Raw genomic sequence first — 20126 nt, 5'->3', positions numbered from 1 at the left:
TGTGTGTGTGTGTGTGTGTGTGTGTGTGTGTGTGTGTGTGTGTGTGTGTGTGTGTGTGTGTGTGTGTGTGTGTGTGTGTGTGTGTGTGTGTGTGTGTGTGTGTGTGTGTGTGTGTGTGTGTGTGTGTGTGTGTGTGTGTGTGTGTGTGTGTGTGTGTGTGTGTGTGTGTGTGTGTGTGTGTGTGTGTGTGTGTGTGTGTGTGTGTGTGTGTGTGTGTGTGTGTGTGTGTGTGTGTGTGTGTGTGTGTGTGTGTGTGTGTGTGTGTGTGTGTGTGTGTGTGTGTGTGTGTGTGTGTGTGTGTGTGTGTGTGAAGACAACAGTCACCGAAACCAAATTGCACAAAGGAATGTTTCTAAACTTTTTTTTAATTTGTAGTGGCAATAAATGAGAGAATTATACTTCTATTAATCTGTCTCTTAAGGAAAATTACTTATAAAGCAGCAGAGCACCAGACGTGATATTCGGAGGTCATGGATTCGGATCCCACCGGCGGTATGATTGTTTTTTATGCTGCTTTATAATTTTCTTTAAGCGATAGATTAATTCAAGTATCATTCTCCCATTGATTGGCACTACAAATTAAAAAAAAACATTCCCCTATGCACCTTGGCTTCGGTGACTGTTCGCTTCGTTCTTATATATATATGCTTCATTTTGAGTCCCGTAGCGGCTTCCTGCGTATATTTCGCGAACTTCTTTTATTCAGATTTGAAGATCGCTGCCGCGTTAGAATAGCTCAGTAAACGATGAGCCACCCCTGGCAACAGCTGCACGCGACAGAAAATCTTCACTCGGAGGCAATTTTACGGTGCACAGTACGTTGAAGACTTTCCTTTCGTGAATGGGATAATCGGAGTCCTGTTGCATAATTGTTTGCAGTAAAAATGATGAGTAGCTTCACTTGAGCGCCCGTCGAGAATTAACACTGAGGTAGCACTGCAATATGAAATATTTAGACTGATGCTTCGCGGCGAATCGGGAAGATTTACGGTATCTAAAAGTGTTTTCCTTGAGAAGAAGCATCGCGCGTTTCTGATAAGCGTTTTTTTCTCGGAAGGTCGCTGTTTTGAAACAGATGTACAAAAATGTGTATGGCGGCTCCGGAAGGTATAAAATATATTCACTTAATTATAGAGCTACGTTGCGGATAAATTGCGGCACTAATAAGACAGTCGCTTCTCATACGCATGTGAACGGAAGTACGTGCCTTCGATGAATGACACTTATTCAGAACCTTTGCTCAGGCATATCATTTATTTCCTGCCGCTCGAAAAGAGAGCTCTTTATTTACGTTCAGCGGAATAAGGGACGAACATAGTTTGCGTGAGATACGGGTCGTAGGTGACTACAGAGCTTCCCTGCATTGCACAACCGAAGAAAATGAACATCCTCCTAATCCTTGTGGTCATAGAGCGAGTGCACTGGCAGTTGTACTCTATGCCGAAGGAGGCGTTTCACTGCTTAGGCAATTTGGGCGGAGTAAACTGCTGCTAGAAATAGCACAGTAGAGGGTATACTCGATCAGACAGAGCACCAATTCTTACAGAGTACTAGCTCCACTACATCGACGGGAAACTCAGGAACGAGCGCTTAACAGCTGCCGCTGTAAAACAGGGTTAAAGGAGGAAAAGCGCTGCATGTGTTATCACTACTTCATAAAAACTTTGCATTCATAAAAGTGAAAGTAAGCGCACACAATTAAAAACTAACTGACAAACACTTTTCATATGGTCGTACTCCGCACCGCATACAAATAGGTCATTTCTTTTCTTGGCTGCGATATGGATGAAATGCCGACAGATTTTTCAGTTGCAACCTTCGTCATTTCTCACGCCTGTTGCAATTCTATTTCACTGCGGTGCTTTAGCCCTTCTGTCACTTCCTCAAGCGACATCAAACCCATGCTATTGTCGGGGTCTGGCAGTCAGCATGTTGCACAATTAAGATAAAACTGAATTGAAAGAAGAGGTATTGTTATAATATGCGGACCCTGGACAGTGTGGCTATCCTATACGCACACCTTTTTTTTCATTCCGCTACAGCTAACTTGGAGGCCACGGACTCTTGCAAAAGCAAGACTAGTTCCATATCTAAAAACCTTAAATCGACCGGAAAATAATAAAAATCTATCCCATTCGATTTTATTCTTTTTTTTTATCATGGATCCAAGGCTACTGGCTCTTGTCGGCGATAAAAAAAGGCATGCGCGAATCTCAGCTAATGACGAATGGCGGAAAGGAATAGGATTAGAATGAGATCGTTTTAGTGGCCCAGTTCTTTTTTTAATATTACAATCCGGGGTTAATTTTAAGCCAATAAATTTTGAGAACGCTTCAAAAAAGAAGTAAGAACCATTTTCTGGGCGTTCGGAGTTCAATAAACTATTAAAGGCCCTAATTCATCGCGCTATCTTAACGTTAGTCGTTTCACCAAGTCTTGCTGTAAGACACATGTCGTAACAATGAAAAAGTTTATATAGAACAGAAGGAAGGCTAAAAAAAACAACGCAGGGGCTTTTTCCTTGGCCAAGGCAATTGTTTTCTGACAAGTTTCTATGGGGGTTTCTTCTGAGAAGGTCCTGCAGTCGAGTGACAGTTGTCGACTTCAGATAAAAATGTTGCGTCTAAATAAACTTAGTTACACAAATATCGCTTGCATCTGTTATTTATCGTCGCCGTATCTACCAGCGCGAATACAGATTTCCGCCACTTTGAAGATGTTTCATCTGACGTTTTCGGTCGATGTAAAATGCCTCAGCGTACCCTCTTGTTGGCGTCGCTTTGTGTTACGAGAAAACATGGTTTCCGAACGGTATGCGTTGTCCTGAGGAAGTGCTTCATTGAATGATGTTTGTTTCTGTCTTTAAATGACCGAATTCAAGATCAAGCATTATAACCTCAGTGCCTGCCAAGAGAAGTGTCAAAAGAACCAGTTGCTACTGTTACAGGTGCGATCTGATTTACGTGTCCAAGAGGTGTCTTAAACCTGCGCACCGTGATCACGTCTTTATATAGTATCCTAGAAGCTCTGAATACTTCCGGGGTAGTTTTTCTTAGTAGTGATAGTGATCTGTTAGTGTTGATAAACTGCGAGCAGTGTTAACATTATACGATAATTATCAGCAACTGGACCACCTGTGCCTCGTACGGACAAAGAAAAGGTTGTGGTTCTTACTAGTGTCTAAAAACACTAAACAGCAGCGTCTGAAGTGCAGTAGCTTCAAAAGTTAAGAAAGCTAGAAACGTCTGTGTAGAAGTTTGGAAGCCTACCAACTATTTTGTCATCAGGGAACAAAACACTGTTTAATGGCAACGCATGCGCCAAACCTTATTAGGCTGCATGCTGTCTGCACGCCCTCACATATTTTACTGTACGAACAACGAATGTTTGTACGCTTTGAATATTGTGTTCCGTTGGATTTGCCTTCCACAGACGAGCCTTTATGCCCGCGAGTCCCATCCAAGGGAGTCTAGATGGCTTTCAAATGTCGCCTCTCCATGAAGTCTCGTCCAAACGAAGGCAAGTCCTCTTGTCGAAACGCTGGCAATCGCCCTGAGGCATTCCCCTCCCTTGTTCACATTTTGTTTCCAAGAAACCCATCTACCTGCCCTCTCTCTACCATCGTCTCTCCAGTATGCGATTCAGACGATGTCACAAGATACCAAACCAGGGACACCTTTTACAGGTATGCATGCAAATTTGATGAATACAGCTCGGTCACTTCAAGGGAGTAGCCGAAGCGAAAAATGAAAGGAGAAACAAATTTATGCGCATCGCCGACAAATATAAGTTGTTTCCAAACTCAAATGCGCTCATGAGAGGATATCAAAGAGGTATGTCAGGCTTCACGTGTCTTTCAAACGCCTAAATACATTTAACATGTCTGTTGCAGCTGCAAACAAGTTTCTATTCACCGCTTTTCACATGCAGATCGACAAAGTAAGTCGTTGGGCGAGTTGGCGACGGTATCCCGTCACTACTGCGCGACGAACGGGACATAGAAGTAAGGAACCGGCAGGAACTCATCACCGCGCTGTGCTGTGTCCCTGCATGTTCCTTTCATCTATGTCCCATTCGTCGCGCTGTACTCATGGAACAAAGGAAGATCCAGGTTAAAAAACTGTGACGAGAGGAACTGTGCAGCGTGCATCTGTTGCGTTCGTCGGATCACAGTGCAGTCCTTAATGGATCCAACGAACGCGGTCATGTTCTTCTTTAACGCTATTTTTTTTCCTCGCCCACCAGTGATAAAATGCGTATTCAATATGAATTCCTTCCCACACGAAAGAAAAAAAGAGAGCAACAACTGATTCATTAGTAAATGCTACAAGTGTCAGAACCAGTAGAACGAGAAATTACGAAACTAGCAACAGCACCCTTGTGTAAGATATGTCCACTGCATCTACTAGTTTTTTTTGTTGTTGTTAAATGTCACAAGCGGTGTGCCAAAAACAGCACAAGGTGGACAGCCCGGCAATGTGGTTTCTCATTTCAATCTGATCTGTACTAAACTTTTAACCTAACTTGCCAGACAATGTCACAAGCGGTGTACACAACAGCAGCACACTGCAAACAGCCCGACAATTTGGCTTCTCCTTTCAAGCTGGTCTGTAGCAATGCTGGAATCCAACTCTACATACAATGTCGTCGCCTAAAGTTTACCTCCGACTCAACAAACAAGTGGATGTTTTGCTTAACTGCGTGTTTGCGTCTACGCTTCATGGCTTGTTGGTAAGTGCATGTTTGTCTGTCTGCTGTTTATGTTTCCATGCTTGTGCCAAATTGTCTCTTTGTGTGATCTGTATGTGTGTTGCTGTTAATCATTTGTTTTTATGCTCTGTATATACTTGCATTCGTGTGTTTGCTGCTTTGTTTGCTCTTTCGTTTTTTTTAATTGCTTGTTTACCCGTCAGTTTACTTTACAGCTCATTTGCTTTGTTTCTGTTTGCTCATTTTCTGTTTGCTTGCATTTTGCTTTCTTCTGTTTTTCTTTGTTTTCTTGGCACCCGCGGCCTGCTCATTCGGTTATTCGCTTCTGTCGATCATTGAGCTATCCTACTGATGAATATGCCCTATGAGCGTTTAGAATTAAAATCAGGCGCCGAAAGTGGATGTTGCGCTCACTGTTTAAGTTCCGTGCTCCGTATTCCTGCACACGGCGCTCCAGCGAAGACAGCGTGGACTTTTTTCGCAGTGGCCGCTTTTGCCTTCCTATCGAACAAATTGCGCCTCTTTCAGGCATCTTCCGGGGACAATGGCTGCGTACCCGCACTCGATCCCTCCTTTAGCACTTCAAAGACTCAACGTCACTGATGCTGCTGATAGTCGAATAAAAGCTGACGGCAAACGCAGCGTAAGAAGGTATATCGAAGCGTTCAGTTTTGTGTTTTACAGAATTGGAAACTGGGTATTCGTTAATCCCTACCTGGATTTACAAGTTAATGACTCCAACTTTTTTTTTCATCGCTTTACAAAGCCCGAAATTTTGCAAGTTATTGCAAAGAAAGAGTAGGCAAGCGCATTCTTTGATAAATTCCATCTCGCGGTGCCTTATTTTCTTACCGTATGTTATATAAAAGTTGTCCTGGGTTCCTATTTCTGAAGAAATGAAACCTTGCTTCAGTGCGCCCTCTTCATAGAAGTTGGCAATGGAAACTAGTCTTTTGTGATCGGGAGATTCAATTCCACTTCTTGATTAGTAACGGCAGCCGACCAGCGTGCCCCAGCACAATGGCAACAGTTGCCACCGTAACGCGGCAGGAGCCAAGCATCTCAGGTGTAGACAGCACTCCTCTGATCTCGTGCTGCGTATCACTCTGAATCGACCCCGCTGCAGGGATATTTCAAGCCACGGGGAATAACGGAATGCGCGAGAGAAGGTGGAAGGATGTAAATTAAAAAACGAAAATATGTGGAGCCATGAAGAGTAAAAGACAAGCGGCCTGCTTCCCCAGTCGTGCGAGTCAATTCCGCGGCACCACCTGGGGCGAGCTAGAAGGCTGGTACATCAGCTTTGCAAATGCCGTAGGCCGTTCTATGACTTGTGCGACCCCCTTTCTGCAGCTCAGTTAAGAGTTCAATTACGGGAATTCGCCGCTCACAAAATACACGTTACGCCCGCGCCCGTTGGGTGCGACAGATGTTGCAACTGTTCGTGCTCATGGCATCGTATACAGCGCGCACAAGTTGAATACGGCCCTGTAGGCCTCTCTCGGGCAGACCGACATTCTGTTGATCCAGAGAGTTTAATTCTCGAGAAATGCCGAGCAAGCAAACAGCTCCTGTTCTTCGGGAAGGCTACTTGCCGTCTCCATTTCCCTAAACGTGCACCGTAAAAAAAAAAGGACAAAAACAGCTCAGTCAGACGAAGTTGTCGAAAGGCCACGAGGTCTATCCAAACTCGCTTTATGGTTAACGTTATGCAGAATAGCAAGCGCAATTCTTCCTAGGCCACTCACTATTAGACGAAACGGTAACCTTCATATCGCGTTAGTCTTTGATTTCTAGGTGAACCGATTCATGAAGCTGCATGTTCCCAAACCTCTAATGGCCACGGATGACCTAACGCACGTGAAGTAAACATTAATTTCCACTGAAGCAAGACACAAAACCTCCGTACCGGAATTTTCCGCCTGCCTAGAGATATGGCTCTAATAGGCGTGGAGCGATTTCGCTGTTGTCTTCGCTGTTACATTTTCTTTTTAATTGTGAAAAACCACCACCGACTCGGCAGAAACTAGCCATGCGAATGCAAATTCACCACATTTGCAATTCTGGCGATTTAAGCGCTGCGCAAAAGGCGGGGAACACAATGCCGCCTGACCACCGTACACTGTATAATGCACGCTGCTCAGGCAGCTCTTCCTCTCGGCAAGAACAATACGAAAGCCCGAAAGGTTCCTTCCAGTACCTCACGCTCAAGGAACTCGCGAATTTGCGCCTAAATGCGAACTGACCGCGCTCCTTTTCCTTTCCGGCATTTTAATTTTATGCTCAGCCTCCGCGTCGTTCCGCTAACCAGCAGCCAGCTTAAGGTCCAAAGGGACCTAGTGAGCCACGCATGCCGGATGGCCAGGGACAGTGGTGCCTTGGACTAGGGCGCCAACCACGCTCAGCCTGGAAGACATCGGCAGTCTCCGGGCACGCAACCAAACCTCTCAATTGGAACAATAAAGTTTACTTTCTGTCTCTCTCCCAAACTCAGTTTTCCACCAACTTTGAAGTTAGTCAAGGTGCGTGAATTAGAATAACGCCCCCCCCCCCCAAGGTTTCCAGCTGCCGTGGTCGCTGAGAACAACGCAACGATATAGTGTTGGTGTTCACGGCATCTCGGCGCCAGTGCGAAGAGGAAAAGGCAACGCGAGAGGGACGCCCAGCGCGCGTACCATTCTTTGGCGGTTCTCGACGCACTCCGTAACGGCGGCCCAGATGTTGCCCTTCTGGCGGCGCAGCGCGTTCTGGGCCTCACTGGCGGACACGATGCCGATGTTGTTCTCGCGTCGGTCGTGGCCGTAGTTTGTGGCCAGCGTCACCACTGTCTCCGTCATGTTCTGCCAGTTGTCTCGCAGCCAGTTGATGGGGTTGTCGTTACCACAGTGGTTCATCGCCACCTGCAGATCGTCGGCAGTGAAGCCCCGCTGCTCGGCTTCCTGCAGCAATCGCGACACGTAGAGAAGCTTTATGACACTTATCGGAAAGCTCTTCAAATAATTATAGAGCCGCAGAGTTGAGCGCCACTCTGGAAACAGGCTGTGGGCGTCCAAGGAGGACGACATGGTTACTTCTCATTAAGAAATTCGAACTGCATGGACCCAACATTTGCTCTCTCTCATTATACTCCTTTCCCTCTCTTCATCCTTCTCTCCACGTGCAGAGTGCTGCCAACCGGGCATTGCCTGCTTAACCTCCCTGCCTTTCCTTGCTTCTGTTTCTTCTTATATTCGAAGGCGCGTTCTATAATCTACATGGGAAGCAAGGAGAGGTACTTTAAGTAAAATCTGAAGAAATCAAAGCGACAGCACACTAAAGCTTTTTAGTCACCTACTGGACTTTGCAAATTGAGTGATTTCGCTCCCAATGCTCATTACAGCTGTTATGAAATTTGAGGAATCTCATGTGAGGCGCGGCTACATGCTACGACGGTTCTTCGAGGAGAGCAAGCTTTTGTAAAAAGTGTCAAACTCACCCGTATGAGGCGAACAAGCTCGAGTCCCTGCGTGCGCATCTGCTCTTGCTTTCGCTGTTGCACCAACTCCTCCAGGCTCAGGTAGTAGTCCTGCTTCCTGCCCTGCGGACAGCTATCATCAGCACTGGACAGGGACGCTGCATTCTTTGTGCTTTGTGCTCACTCGAAATCCATCATGATGGCGCAGAAGTCAGAAATGAGTATTCTAACTTATATTTTTTTTATTATTGAGGGAAGGATCGCAGCGGTAGAATGAGAAGAAAACCGACTGAAGCTCTTTTCTGGTACGGTGTGTTGAGCTAGCAGTACATGCTAGCTTACTAGAAAGAGGTTGGCACATGTTAGTGTTAGCTTGTAGTACGATTATTAGCGGATTTTCCAACCTGAGGACTCCCAGTCGGCGTGAATGATATGGAAAAGATGAAAGCGAGTATAGTGAGACTCCTCGCGACGGTAGTCTCTGTGGCAGTTCAAATTAAGAACGCTCACGTCCCGCTCTCAGATTCTCGCAACCATGGATGAGAAAACATCACTTCGTTCTTGCCTGTGAGCGGCCATTTGTGAAAGTTTGGTGAGGCAGTTTTTTTTATACCCAAAAGGATATAAAAATATCCTTTTGGCTTCAACTCAGTTTGTCTCTTCATACCTCTATTTAATTAATTGCAAAGCTGAGGAAGGTTCAACGCTCAGTTAGTTATAGTGCCATCATAGTCCTTCAGTGCCTTGAAGGACTGGCGCCGCGTAGCAGTGGGAAGCAGTGTATATGCACACGTCCTCCTCAAGCTTTTCTCAGGCGGAGTGGCGGTAGGCGATAACTACGCGGACCTTTCCTCGTACTCTCGCTGGACTGCTGCGTGCACCTGGCGCTACCAAGCGATCCCCGGGCGCCGCCTTACTGCTCTCTGAGCTTCTGTGTGCACCTGGTGCAAACAGCAGTCCAATGAGCAGTATACGGTAACCTTCGTTGGAAAGTTGCTCTAAGCATGCGTATGTCGCATAGAGAAAGTACGGCGTACTAAAATTAGGTGTAGTGTCGTCCTTGCAGCTGCCAGTTTTCGGTATTAGTTTCCATTGGATGCATGTCAGGCAGTAATTTTACAGGGAAAGCTGTCGTATGGAGCTTTTCCCGGCGGATTCCATGGTGTAGACCACCAACGTCCGCTCATGCGTGATCACGTGTACAGCGCCCTGCCGATGGCTGTCGCTGCCCAGGTTGCACCCCCTTCCCCCGACAGGAACCCCCCGCAGGAACATTCGCCACGTCTAAAACACTAGCATCGATCCCGTCTTCTACACAATTACCTAAGCAAGGACACCGAGTGCATGACCACCCACACAGTCCGGACACAGAGATGCGGCCGCGCAGCAGCTGCTAATTGGCAGGTCGCATAATGACTGGTCACCATCCATCCAGTGGCGTCAATCATGACGTCACCGCAACACGCTATGCTGATTGCCTCCCATGCAGTGACGCCAGTGCAAGACACCACGGACACGCACCACTTTGAGTGGTCCAAACACAGTGACGTCATGAGTGCAAGCATATGGAGCAAATAAGTAGTAACAAATAAACGATATTCAGCGCCGCGAACAGCTTTTAAGGCGAAAGCCTTTAATGACTGATCGTTGTCCGTCCGTCCGTCCGTACGCGAAATCTGTCGCACTATAGCTGTCAATCAAATGACGTCAACTCGATAAGAAAAAAATCCTTGTACACGGCGGGATTCGAACGACCACTTTTCCGTTCCGCAGCCGAACGTGCTAACGACTACGCTACTTCCTGCCAACACATAAGCAGTTCTCCTTACGTCCTTGTCTAGAGAAAGGTGGCACGGGCAGGGACGCACTATTTTTCATTCTTTTTTACAGTCCCACACATACATGTCTAGCGTAAGGATGCTGGAGAGTGTTTGAGGAAAGGCGTCGAACTAGACGGATGCCTCCCAAACGCCCTCCAGTGTATCCAGTATTTAAGATTCACAAACAATTGTATACTTAATCAACATTTTAACCACACATCACTGACAGAAGCAGCAACACCGCGCTAAAGGCTTTCGCCTAATCGCACTTTAGGTCAACTAAGTGCCCCTGAATTTTTACTTGATCTCGCGTTACGCAGTGGTAACCGTCCTGATTATTTTTTGTGCGTACTCCCCCTTTTGTCTCCTTCTAGCAAGGATTTCATTCATCGTAACTGGCCTATATATGGAAAGAGAAATCAGTAATACAGAGCAAGAGGGCATCTCGTACTTCACAACAGCTGCACTCTAAACCCAAGCCGCAGCTGCGATGGTCCAAGGAAGCGGCGACCAAGCACGTACCTCCGAGATATAGCTGCTGGACGTGGCACCCACGAGCGACGACGCATCGTCGTCCTTTCTGTTCTCCAAGCCGAACGGGCGGTCGAACTCCGCCAGAGAGCCGTGCCTCGCGATGCCCCTGCGCACCGGCGACGCGTCCGACATGTCGCTGTGAAGGGAGGATCGACTGTGGCTGCGGTACAGGCGGCCCTCGGGCTCCGTGTTTTGCAGAGACGTCTTCGAGAGGGTCCTTGCACGAGGCGCGCAAGCGCAGTTTCAGCAGCATGCCAGCGCCCGCACCCTGCCCTCATGCCGTACTTAGCTGATCCCGTGCATGCAGCGCCTTGAAGGTTGTGCATGTCACCGCTACCAGGCCCGTCCTGACAGGCCCCAAGTTTTCTGAGCACTTAGAGTGCATGTTCGCTCTCACTCAAACAGATGCATTATTCCGGCCATTCGCGAACGAAGCTTAAGTACTGAAAGGTCGGTGAATGTGGCGTCCAGTATTGTCTTTTTTTTTCTGCCTTTTACCGCTCGGCGTGACCTATAGTCAAACACGCAATCACTTGCAAAGGGTACTTTTTTTTCTTTTTGCAAATTAACCCAGAAAATTTAGCATGAACATTTTACCTTTTCATGAGAGGATAACTTTATTCGGGTTTCACGGTCTCTGGTCTAAATATTTCAGGAAGAGAAGGCTGTGTTATATCAAAAGCTCATTATTGTGCGACAATATGCATAGCAAGGTACAGAACGTCTATATATGAACATAGTCGTTGTTATTCCACCATTCCTTTTTGCTTTGGACAGCAGAGTTAGTGCAGAGGCTTTTTAGCTTTCTGAAAGCAGGAAGACGGAGCGGTTAGGCTGTTGTTAATTGCTCAGTTCGGAATTAGTTACGCACGCCAAATCCGGTTTGCACCCTGAGGTGCCTGTGCCGCGCACCTGATAAGGTTACCGATGCGGGTTCCCTTAGGGGCCGCCTGTTCACCCTTTCGCTGCAGGAAGGCCGGCCGAGGCTGGTCCAAGGACTGCGCCTTGGCCTCGGCGAAGACACGCCGACGTTCCTGTATCTCTTGCTGTGCGTCCGACAGTGGCGACAACGTGGAAGGGTCCGTAAAGTCCTCTGTGTCGGTGGCCACAGACGCCTTGTATAAAACCTTGGGTCTCACTGCCTGCGTCGTAATCGTCGGCGTCGTGTCTACAAAGTCGCTCGCAGCTGGACTGCGCTCGTGGCCACCGGCCACGGTTTGGCTGGAGGAGTGGCACTGCTGGACACTCGACTGGTAGCTCGGAGCTGGCTGCGTAGCGAGGCTGATCGCAGCCTTGCTCGCTAACGGCGTCGATCCCACTTCGGCACACAGCGCCATGGCCTGCTGCGGTGCCATGCTGGAGCTCTCTGTCTCCGCGCTGTCCCCCTGGAAATGCTGCACTGTCTGGCTCTCCTGCACCACTCCGGCGCTTTCAATTCGCCGGTTTTCTTCATCTATCCGCATCTGGATTTCGAGGCGCCGGCGAATTTCCTGTGTGTGTTTTGAGAGAAGCAAAATGGAAGGCCGAGGATTAGTTCAAGAAGATCAAGTTCTGGCGCCAGATTCACAGAGCCGCTCATTAACGTGCGTCAATGGCAGTAATCACTTCGAAACATGCAAATGGCTCTAGTTCACGATGAAATGTAGAAACTTAATGCAGAGGAGGAAAGGTGAAGTTGTGACAAGCCCGCACTTTTGTTTTACCAACTTATACTAGATACCAAACGTGATGCTCATGTCGCATGTTCAACGATAAAGTGTTTCTAGAATATTTCTGACGAGGCATGGTCGTCAATGCTGTCAAAATTCCTATTTGCTCCTTAAAGGTTCCGTCATGCGCAACCTAACTGCGAGGATGATATTCATCTTAAACTGAGTAAAGGTGAGGACATTGTCCCATTTAAGTCGGACGTGCTCATAGAAGTGTGAAAAATAACTCTCGGATATTTTTATAGTCCTAACTTGTTAAACCAGGAGTTAACGCACTGTAAACTCTTCATGAAATGAAAAATAGGTGAGCAAGGAAAAGCTATTTGTTCTCAGTAGCTATTCCAATGTTTGCACAAAGTCTTCAGCATTTGCGTTGCCGGATGTCTCAAGAATTTGACACAGAACTTTGTTGAAAACCAGGGGACGCCTTGGATGAGGCAAGAAATGTGAGGTTAATAAGAACTAATTCTTATGTGTTGCCGTCAATACAGCGCCTATGCACTGTGAACAGTCTTTGGCTTTCCATTAATAAATTCACTGCCGACTGCTGGGAATCATACTTTCTCTAATGATGGCACGGGCAAGCCTCCACCGAAGTACTTATGTGCCTGCTGAAACATCACTTTGAGCAGCAGCCCCATGCAGCCCCATAAGACTATTCTGATAGCTATGGGTGGAACTGCTTCTACGAATGAAGATGAGCTCACGACATTCGCATTTGAAAGCTGCGGGGCACGACACGTCCCGCTCACCTTCTCCACCTCTTGTTGCTCCTTAATAAACTCGTCCGTGAAGTTCACCTGGTTGTCGTCGTCGGGGCTCGGACCGGGGTTGGCCTCGGGCTTGGCCTCGGGCTGCGACTCAGCTGGGGCCGCTTCGCTCTTAGTGGGCTCGACGTCGCTCTTGGCGGAGGACAGCTCGATCTGCTTGTCCGCCAGGGTGTCCTGAAAGCCAGCCCTCTTCTTCTGCCGCTCCTCGTCGTCCGAGGCCGCATCCGGCGACTGCTCGCGGAAGGTGGTCTTGCAGCATATGAGGCAAATGCGCGAACCGGCTTCGTTAATGAATGTGCAGTGCTGGCAGCGCCAGGGCTTGCTCGGGTCCCATTTGGGCTGCGGCAGCGCGCTAGGCTCGGGCGCCCCCTGCTGCAAGCCGGCCGGTGCCTGCTCGGCCGGCGTCTGGGACCGCTGCTGTTCGCCGCGAGCCGCGGCCGCAAGGAGGCGCGCCTGCTGCTGCCTGACGGCGTCGGAATGTTCTCCCTCGGTAGGGGTCCCGCAGGTCTCTGTCTTGGCCTTGTCCGGAGCCTTGGCATCATCCCTGTCACGGCTAGAAGGCGTTCGGCCTCGGCTCTTCGCCTTTTCACTCGAGTGGCTTCCACGATCTGCTTGAATGGTTCGCGTGAGAAAGCAGATATTAGAGGAGGCAAAAAAAAAAGTCAAGAGATTGAGATTCTCAGAAACAGGTGCTGTCTAGCCTATCTGCGCAGGAAAAGTATTGTTACACTGAACTTAGCAAAACAACGCGCTACTGCAGGGCTGGACACTGTTTTTATTAAAGCTGCCTTGGTCGAGCGTCTGCCGCGTGCTTAAAGCCGTGCCTGCGAGTAGCAAAGGTGTATATAAAAAATCAGCAGGTTGTAGTAGCGTAAACACTTTCGATTAGCAAACTTCTGCTGGAAATCGCCTATTATAGAACCTGACTATAGCACAGCAATGCATTTAAGTTACAAAAATTAGAGACCCACTGCGTTTGTTACTCTTGGTGAAAGGGGGCCAGCAATAGACTTAGCGATAGTTTACTTTAACCAAGCGCACAAAAAATTTTCACTCAAACAACGGCTCCCCGGGGGCCAAAATCAGCAACCGGCTAGCAAAGGTAAGCGAAGCGGCCATGCGTATCTCGCCTTGAAGCGCTAGCGACACCTTGCATAGAACCTGCCCTTCATGCCACAACTCGTATCTTCGAAGAGACAAATGGGATGAGGCACTCTGCAAACAGGGAAGAAAAGGGGAATGGGAGAAGAAGGAATAGGAAACGGGGCTGCACTGAGCACCGCTTTCAATCTGCCACGCACGGATGGAATGAGGCCTGCGGGCCGTGAGCCCACCTCGGGAAGAGTGGTCGTCCAAAGAGGGGCTGTCCTGGTCCTCGTCGGAAGACAGCTCCTGCGAGGACTGGCGCCTGGACGTGGTCTTGCTCAGGCTTTTCTTGTGCTTTCGGTGGTGCGGCCGATGGAGTCGATCGCCGGACGCGTCAGCCACCGGCAGCGAGTGCTGCGACGGCGATGGCGACGGGGGTCGCATCCACGGGGGAAACAGGGGCGGGTAGGCCGGGTACCCGAAGGGGTAGAAGGGAGCTGCAAAGGGCACAGCCATGGCTGAGAAACAGCGCAGCTTCTCTGCATATGCTCAGACATCGTGGCCGGTGCCAGGCTATAGCTGACCCCTCACCGTGAACTATAATCTCCTGAGTTGCTCGCAAGGCTTTGCATCCGACTACCCTCCATCAAGTCAACTAATAAAGCGGTGACGTGAAACTGTCCCAGAAATTTGTGCACGGAACGGAACAATAAATTAAAATCTGGGTGGCGCGGTGCTATCCATAAAATCTAGTCGAGACGGATGCGCCATTGGAGCACAGGGATCGCCCTATTCGTGCAGAGCTCGACAAGAACATTTGATGCTGTCTACAGAAACACGACACTCGGAATGCTATATCTTATTATCAAAGGGCCGATCACAGCGTTTTAATAAAGCTCTTTTAATCCGTTTGTCTGGGGCCAGCGCTCTTTGATACGTATGCACTTGCTTGGTTATCGGCTTATCCCGGCAGCAAAAATGTAATCCTCCTCTCAAGCCGTACGAAATTGTGCGCTGAATTGGGCGACGCATAATTTTTTTTTTCATTTGTTCGTGCAGTGTACGTTTCTCCTGTCAATCTATTTTATTTATTTTTCTAATTTTCTTTTTCCGCTCAGATACTATTTATTTTGTGCGTCAGTGAGGTTCACCGCTGGCTGCTGGAGTAAAAATTATATGTCAGCGATTTCTCTTCAGGAGAAACTTCCTACTCGTGGCATAGAGTTGTTCGACTGCTCATGTAAATTAAACGAAAATTTAAGGCTGCGGTCGTTGAAACTGCTCCGTTCAGGTCACTAATGCCTCAAAAATATGATGAATGTGAAAAATATTTGTTACCTATAATTTTGTAACTGTTTTGAAAGCCTATTTAATAGCAAGAACTGCAAGTGATTCCTAAAGCGAGACTACGTGCTCGGCCTATAGCATGATTATAGAACCAACCACAGCGCATTACTAAACCTCTGTAAGCCGCTTATCTGCAGCCAGTGTTCTTTCTGTTGCTTACACATATCCCAGCTTATCCTGACACAAAAATGTAATCCTCTTCTAAAGCAGTGCGTAATCGACCACTGAATTCACTGGCGTAGCAGAATCATTTTTCTACGTGGTAACTTCCCCTGTTTTGTTCATCTTTAATATTTCTAGTCCTATTTTCCTACTGACCTAGTTTTTTTCTCTTGTGCGTTATTAAGGATAAAATTATATACAAGCAATTTCCTGTGTCAGCAGAAATATTTTTCTCGTGCAATAGCTGTTCGGCTGTGAGCTGAAATCGAGCAGAAGTTGCTGCTGTCGCAAACGGCTTTGTTTCCTTCAGGTAAGATAATGCCCTGGATAAAAATACATGTGAAGCTTTCAGAGACTTTAAGAGGCTTTTAAGAGTTTCCCTCAAACTCATTTGATTTGCGCAAACTTTTTCCGCGCTGTCGCCTCTTTTTCTCTTTTTTCACCAAACTAAGCTCTCCCTTCTCTACGCTCTCCTTCTCTCCGTTGCGCATACGACACTTATAGCCCTCATTACACCAGTTCTCACGGAAACCTCGTCTGCGGGAATCTACGAGAAATCGTGCTCGGCGTCACTTTATCGCTTTGCTCTTGTGTGTTCCAGATTCCGCTGCCGACAGCTTTTATAGTGCATTTCTTTCGACGCACCACCTTAGCGACTTCGAGTTCGTAGTCCCTTATCTTATAAGCCTGTCTAGACCAGCAAACATACGCCTATTGAAGAGCCCTGTAGCGTGAACTCTTTAGGCATTTTCAAGCATGAGCTGCTGCAAGCCAAAAGCCAATTTAATGAGCTGCTACAAAAAAACAGAAGAAATAAAAAGAATCCACATCGTCCACGCAACAAAATTCGCAGTTTCTCTGCAAAAGTCATGTGAAGCATTCGACGATTTGCAAGCACGTTGAAAAACAGTAACCTACTTCGTAAATGCCGTACCCGGCGGTGCACAGCGCATGCTTGCCGCTGCAGTCGTAACGTCGCGTGAAACTTGTGAGCCCCTTGCACACAGTGAATTGATCTTTGCGATTATTTAAACGGGTTTCAAACACCTATGAATTAAGCGCACCCAACCTTAACATCATGTTTTCTCGAACATTCGCCTCAAACGCATTACATCCATGTGCAGCTAGGAACCTATACACTTTAGCGGTAAATGTACGGCCTTTGCCAAAAGTAACCAGGCTGCACGATTTGGTTCTGAGTCGTATGGCGGAGCATTTATGCCACTCCACAAGCTCTAAATCTGTGTAAGGTACAAGCGTCCCCCGGCCCGGCGCCCGTCTTCCTCAGGGGTGTGCGCTCGGAGGAGGCTCCGCAAACCCCACTGCGCCCTTCCAGAGGCACACCCAGTTTCAAACACTTCGGCCCTTACGGCGCGGTTCAGGTGTCCAACGATATATGAGACAGATACTGCGCCATTTCCTTTCCCCAAAAAACCAATTAGAATTAGAATTAGGCCACACATGGTTCGCGTTACCGTGTGTTTACACGGGGTTCTCACTGAGAAGTGAAGAGTTAAAGCTCGTGCGCTCTAACCAGCGTGTCTCCACAGATGTATAGGTTGAACTGTCACTATACTGCAAGCGACCCTTCGACGTTTCGAAGAGAAAACTTCAGAGTATCACTGCAGTCTTGGGCAAGTCCATATTTTTCCGGCTATGAGCAGAAATGGTGCTCCCTAAAGGGAGTTCAGCTACTTGGGGAAAAGAGTTCATACGTAGCATACAACAACTCAACTCAACTTCATGCGTCATCACAGTCCAGGGATGGGCTGCTTCGGCTAATTCTCAAGCAGGTCACTGCAGGGAAATCCCCGCTAACTATAGTCATGAGCAGTGGGTATGTCCTTGTGTAACCCGAGCCCCTTAGACCAATCGGGAGCTCTGCTTGGGCCTGTCTTCACTCCCCCACCGGGAGACCAGGGCGACCTCCGGGAAACGCCGAGGTCTGCGGGCGTATCCGTAGGCTAAGAGAGTGAGGGCGAAGCGAAAGCGGAACTGGGGCTTGCAACCTGTGTACGTCCGTTAGTAGTACCGTCGTGAGGCCAGAGGGGTGTAGGATGAAGCCCACACTCGCACTTACGGAACGTAGGCGAAAGGTCTTGGCTTGAGCAACCAGGCCCGGCGTCAAAACCAGGTCGTTTAACCAAAAAAATTTGGTAGAATATAAGAATCTCGCAAGACGGGTGGTTGCGTCCCCGCCTGTCTGATACACGTGAGTTGGACCCATACTTGACCAAGAGGTGGCAATAGTCGACCCGCTCACTAGGCTCGCTGGGAGGGCTTTCGGCCCCGAAGATGACCTGAGTTAAACCAAGGGCACTCTCCAGCGCGGTGTCCGCCCTTGAATGGGATTCGCCTTTGGGAAGAGATGTGGCTCTGGCATACTCCGTGTACGGCTGGAGGGGATACTTTGTGGCTGACCGGAAACTTCTTGAGCATCCGCCTCGCAATCGCGATATGTTGGGTTCGATCCCCAGTGCCGCAGGGTACCCACAGGTTTTCTGATGGGTACAATATTCCCCCGGCCTGGTGCTCGGCTCTACTTGGGTGAAATGCTTGGAAAATGGCCTTTGGTCACCTCACCCTCCCTCGACGGAAAATCTTTACGCGAGGGACCGAAATCCACCTCATGTGGTAAAGCCCACTGTGGCCCTCTTTTTTATGACTGCTAATGCTGCTGTGCGCCAGCGGATCAAGGTTCGGCTAGAGTTGCGCGTTCTGCCTCAGAACTGCAGGCGACGGTGCGTGCGTCTCGCGAGAGGGGTGGCGTCGTCGCGGAGACATCGTGTCTCTCACCTTCCAAGACTCTTCGATCGTTACGGAAGCCGTAAGGGTTCTGCTGCACGGGCGAGAAGCAAACCTTGCAGCCTGGCTACTTCTGGCAAAGACGACTTTTTTTCGGGCGGCTTTTTGAAACCTCCGCCATCCATCGCGCGACAAATGTGCGCATGCGTATGTCAACCGCAGCTATTAGTCGGCTTCTATGAAACGACGCGACCAACCGCCGCCTGTACCATCAAATCGGGAGAGAAGTTTATAATTGGACGCGGCGCGTTTCTGTCAGCTATGTTCCATTCGGGGAATTTTTCCCTTTTCAGAGAATCTGAGGAGTAAATTTGTCGAAAGAGCAATATTTACGGAGTTTCATGGAACTTTAACACTACAAATTGTCTCACTTTTTTTCTAATTGGCTTAGTTTTCAAGCTGCGGGAAAAAAGCGCCTGAAATAGAGATTTTGGGGTCTAATGGAGGAAATTTCAAGTTACGGTATATGGAACGTAACTGTCGGCTGTTGTGAGGCTGGCTACCATGGCTGGCCTACGTACGAGTTACCGCCGGGCCATGATAACACAACGATTATATTGTTTACTATCCTTCCGGTTATTTACAACAAACAGCTCAAAAACACAAGGGCGAAAAGAAAGGACACACGACAGCGCTCCTCGTGTGTCCTCCTTTCTTTTCATCCCCGTGCTTTCTGCTCAGTTTGTTGTAATGGATCACTACCAGCTCGCTCCCCTTCTACTTCCGGTTCTTATGTCAACAGCGGGGGCATGGCGTCACTTGAGCCATGCGATGAAGGGCCGAAAGAATAAGAATGGAATAGAATCAAAGCAGAAGGCGTTATAGTATCCCGGCCCTGCAGCAACTAGTGCACTAAAGAGTCACGGTGGCTGAGGAGCCGAGCCGCGACGAACTGCGTTCTCCCCAGCAAGCAGCGTCGCTAATTCGAACCCTGAGTAGTTGGCGCTGTAATTTGATTAATCTCTCAGAGCTCTGCATGCCTTTCGTAAGCGGCCGTGAAAGCGTTTCCAGTGCATCGCGGGCTGTGCCTCGCGCGACGAAAAAAAACAGCAAGAAAATACAAGGCAGGCAGGAGATAAAGCGCGGCACAATTAGGCGCCACCGTTCGCACAGTCGGAGAGTCGCAGCTAATAGCGCGCCACAAGAGACGAAACGAGAAGGCAAGTCCCGAAAGCGGTGAGAGGCGATTTTCGGCACTTTTGCAATACCGGTGACAAACTTAAAACGAAATAAAGCCTTTTTTGTTGTTTTGTTCTTTTATCGGCAAGATGTGCGCGAGGCGGTGCCTATGTACGCCCGGGAAGTTTCCAACTTGTTTGAAGTGTTGCGCGGGACGCGCTTCGAAGAAATGCGCTAATAAGGCAATTAAGACGCGTCGGCGACGCCTGTCTGCGCCAGTTCGCGCCATCTGAGTGACGAGCCTTCAGCGATGCGGACAAGGGATCGTTCGGGGTTGCGCTTCGAGACGCGGGAGTGAAAACTGGCTTTGCAGAGGCAGAGGTGACGAAATCACCGCAGTGCTGAGAAAAATTAGGACAATGGTTTCCATATACTGATTGCCTTTAACCTCCCTGCCTTTCCTTTTCCTGCTCCTTCTCCTCTTGGATTTAAAATAAAGTCTGCCACTTGAAGCGCGCGAACAGCAGTATGTCTGCACCAATTTCTTACTCGAACCTGCCCTCACAGGCGAGACAGGTCGCAATATTTTTTAACACTCAGTTTAGAGCAG

At 48.4% G+C, this 20126-nt stretch overlaps 1 protein-coding gene across 1 annotated transcript in view; it reads right to left on the bottom strand.

Annotated features, from left to right (window-relative positions):
- LOC144113479 (uncharacterized) overlaps positions 1 to 20126 on the bottom strand; it is a 156367-nt gene that overhangs the window by 37693 nt on the left and 98548 nt on the right. The window contains 6 exon segments of the mRNA XM_077646569.1: positions 7386 to 7649; positions 8186 to 8287; positions 10507 to 10735; positions 11431 to 12008; positions 12980 to 13605; positions 14332 to 14580. Of these exon segments, the coding sequence (XP_077502695.1) occupies positions 7386 to 7649; positions 8186 to 8287; positions 10507 to 10735; positions 11431 to 12008; positions 12980 to 13605; positions 14332 to 14580 (2048 nt within the window).

Source organism: Amblyomma americanum, chromosome 1 (genome assembly GCF_052857255.1).
Source record: "Amblyomma americanum isolate KBUSLIRL-KWMA chromosome 1, ASM5285725v1, whole genome shotgun sequence".
Taxonomy (NCBI): domain Eukaryota; kingdom Metazoa; phylum Arthropoda; class Arachnida; order Ixodida; family Ixodidae; genus Amblyomma; species Amblyomma americanum.
This window is presented reverse-complemented; position numbering and strand designations above follow the sequence as displayed.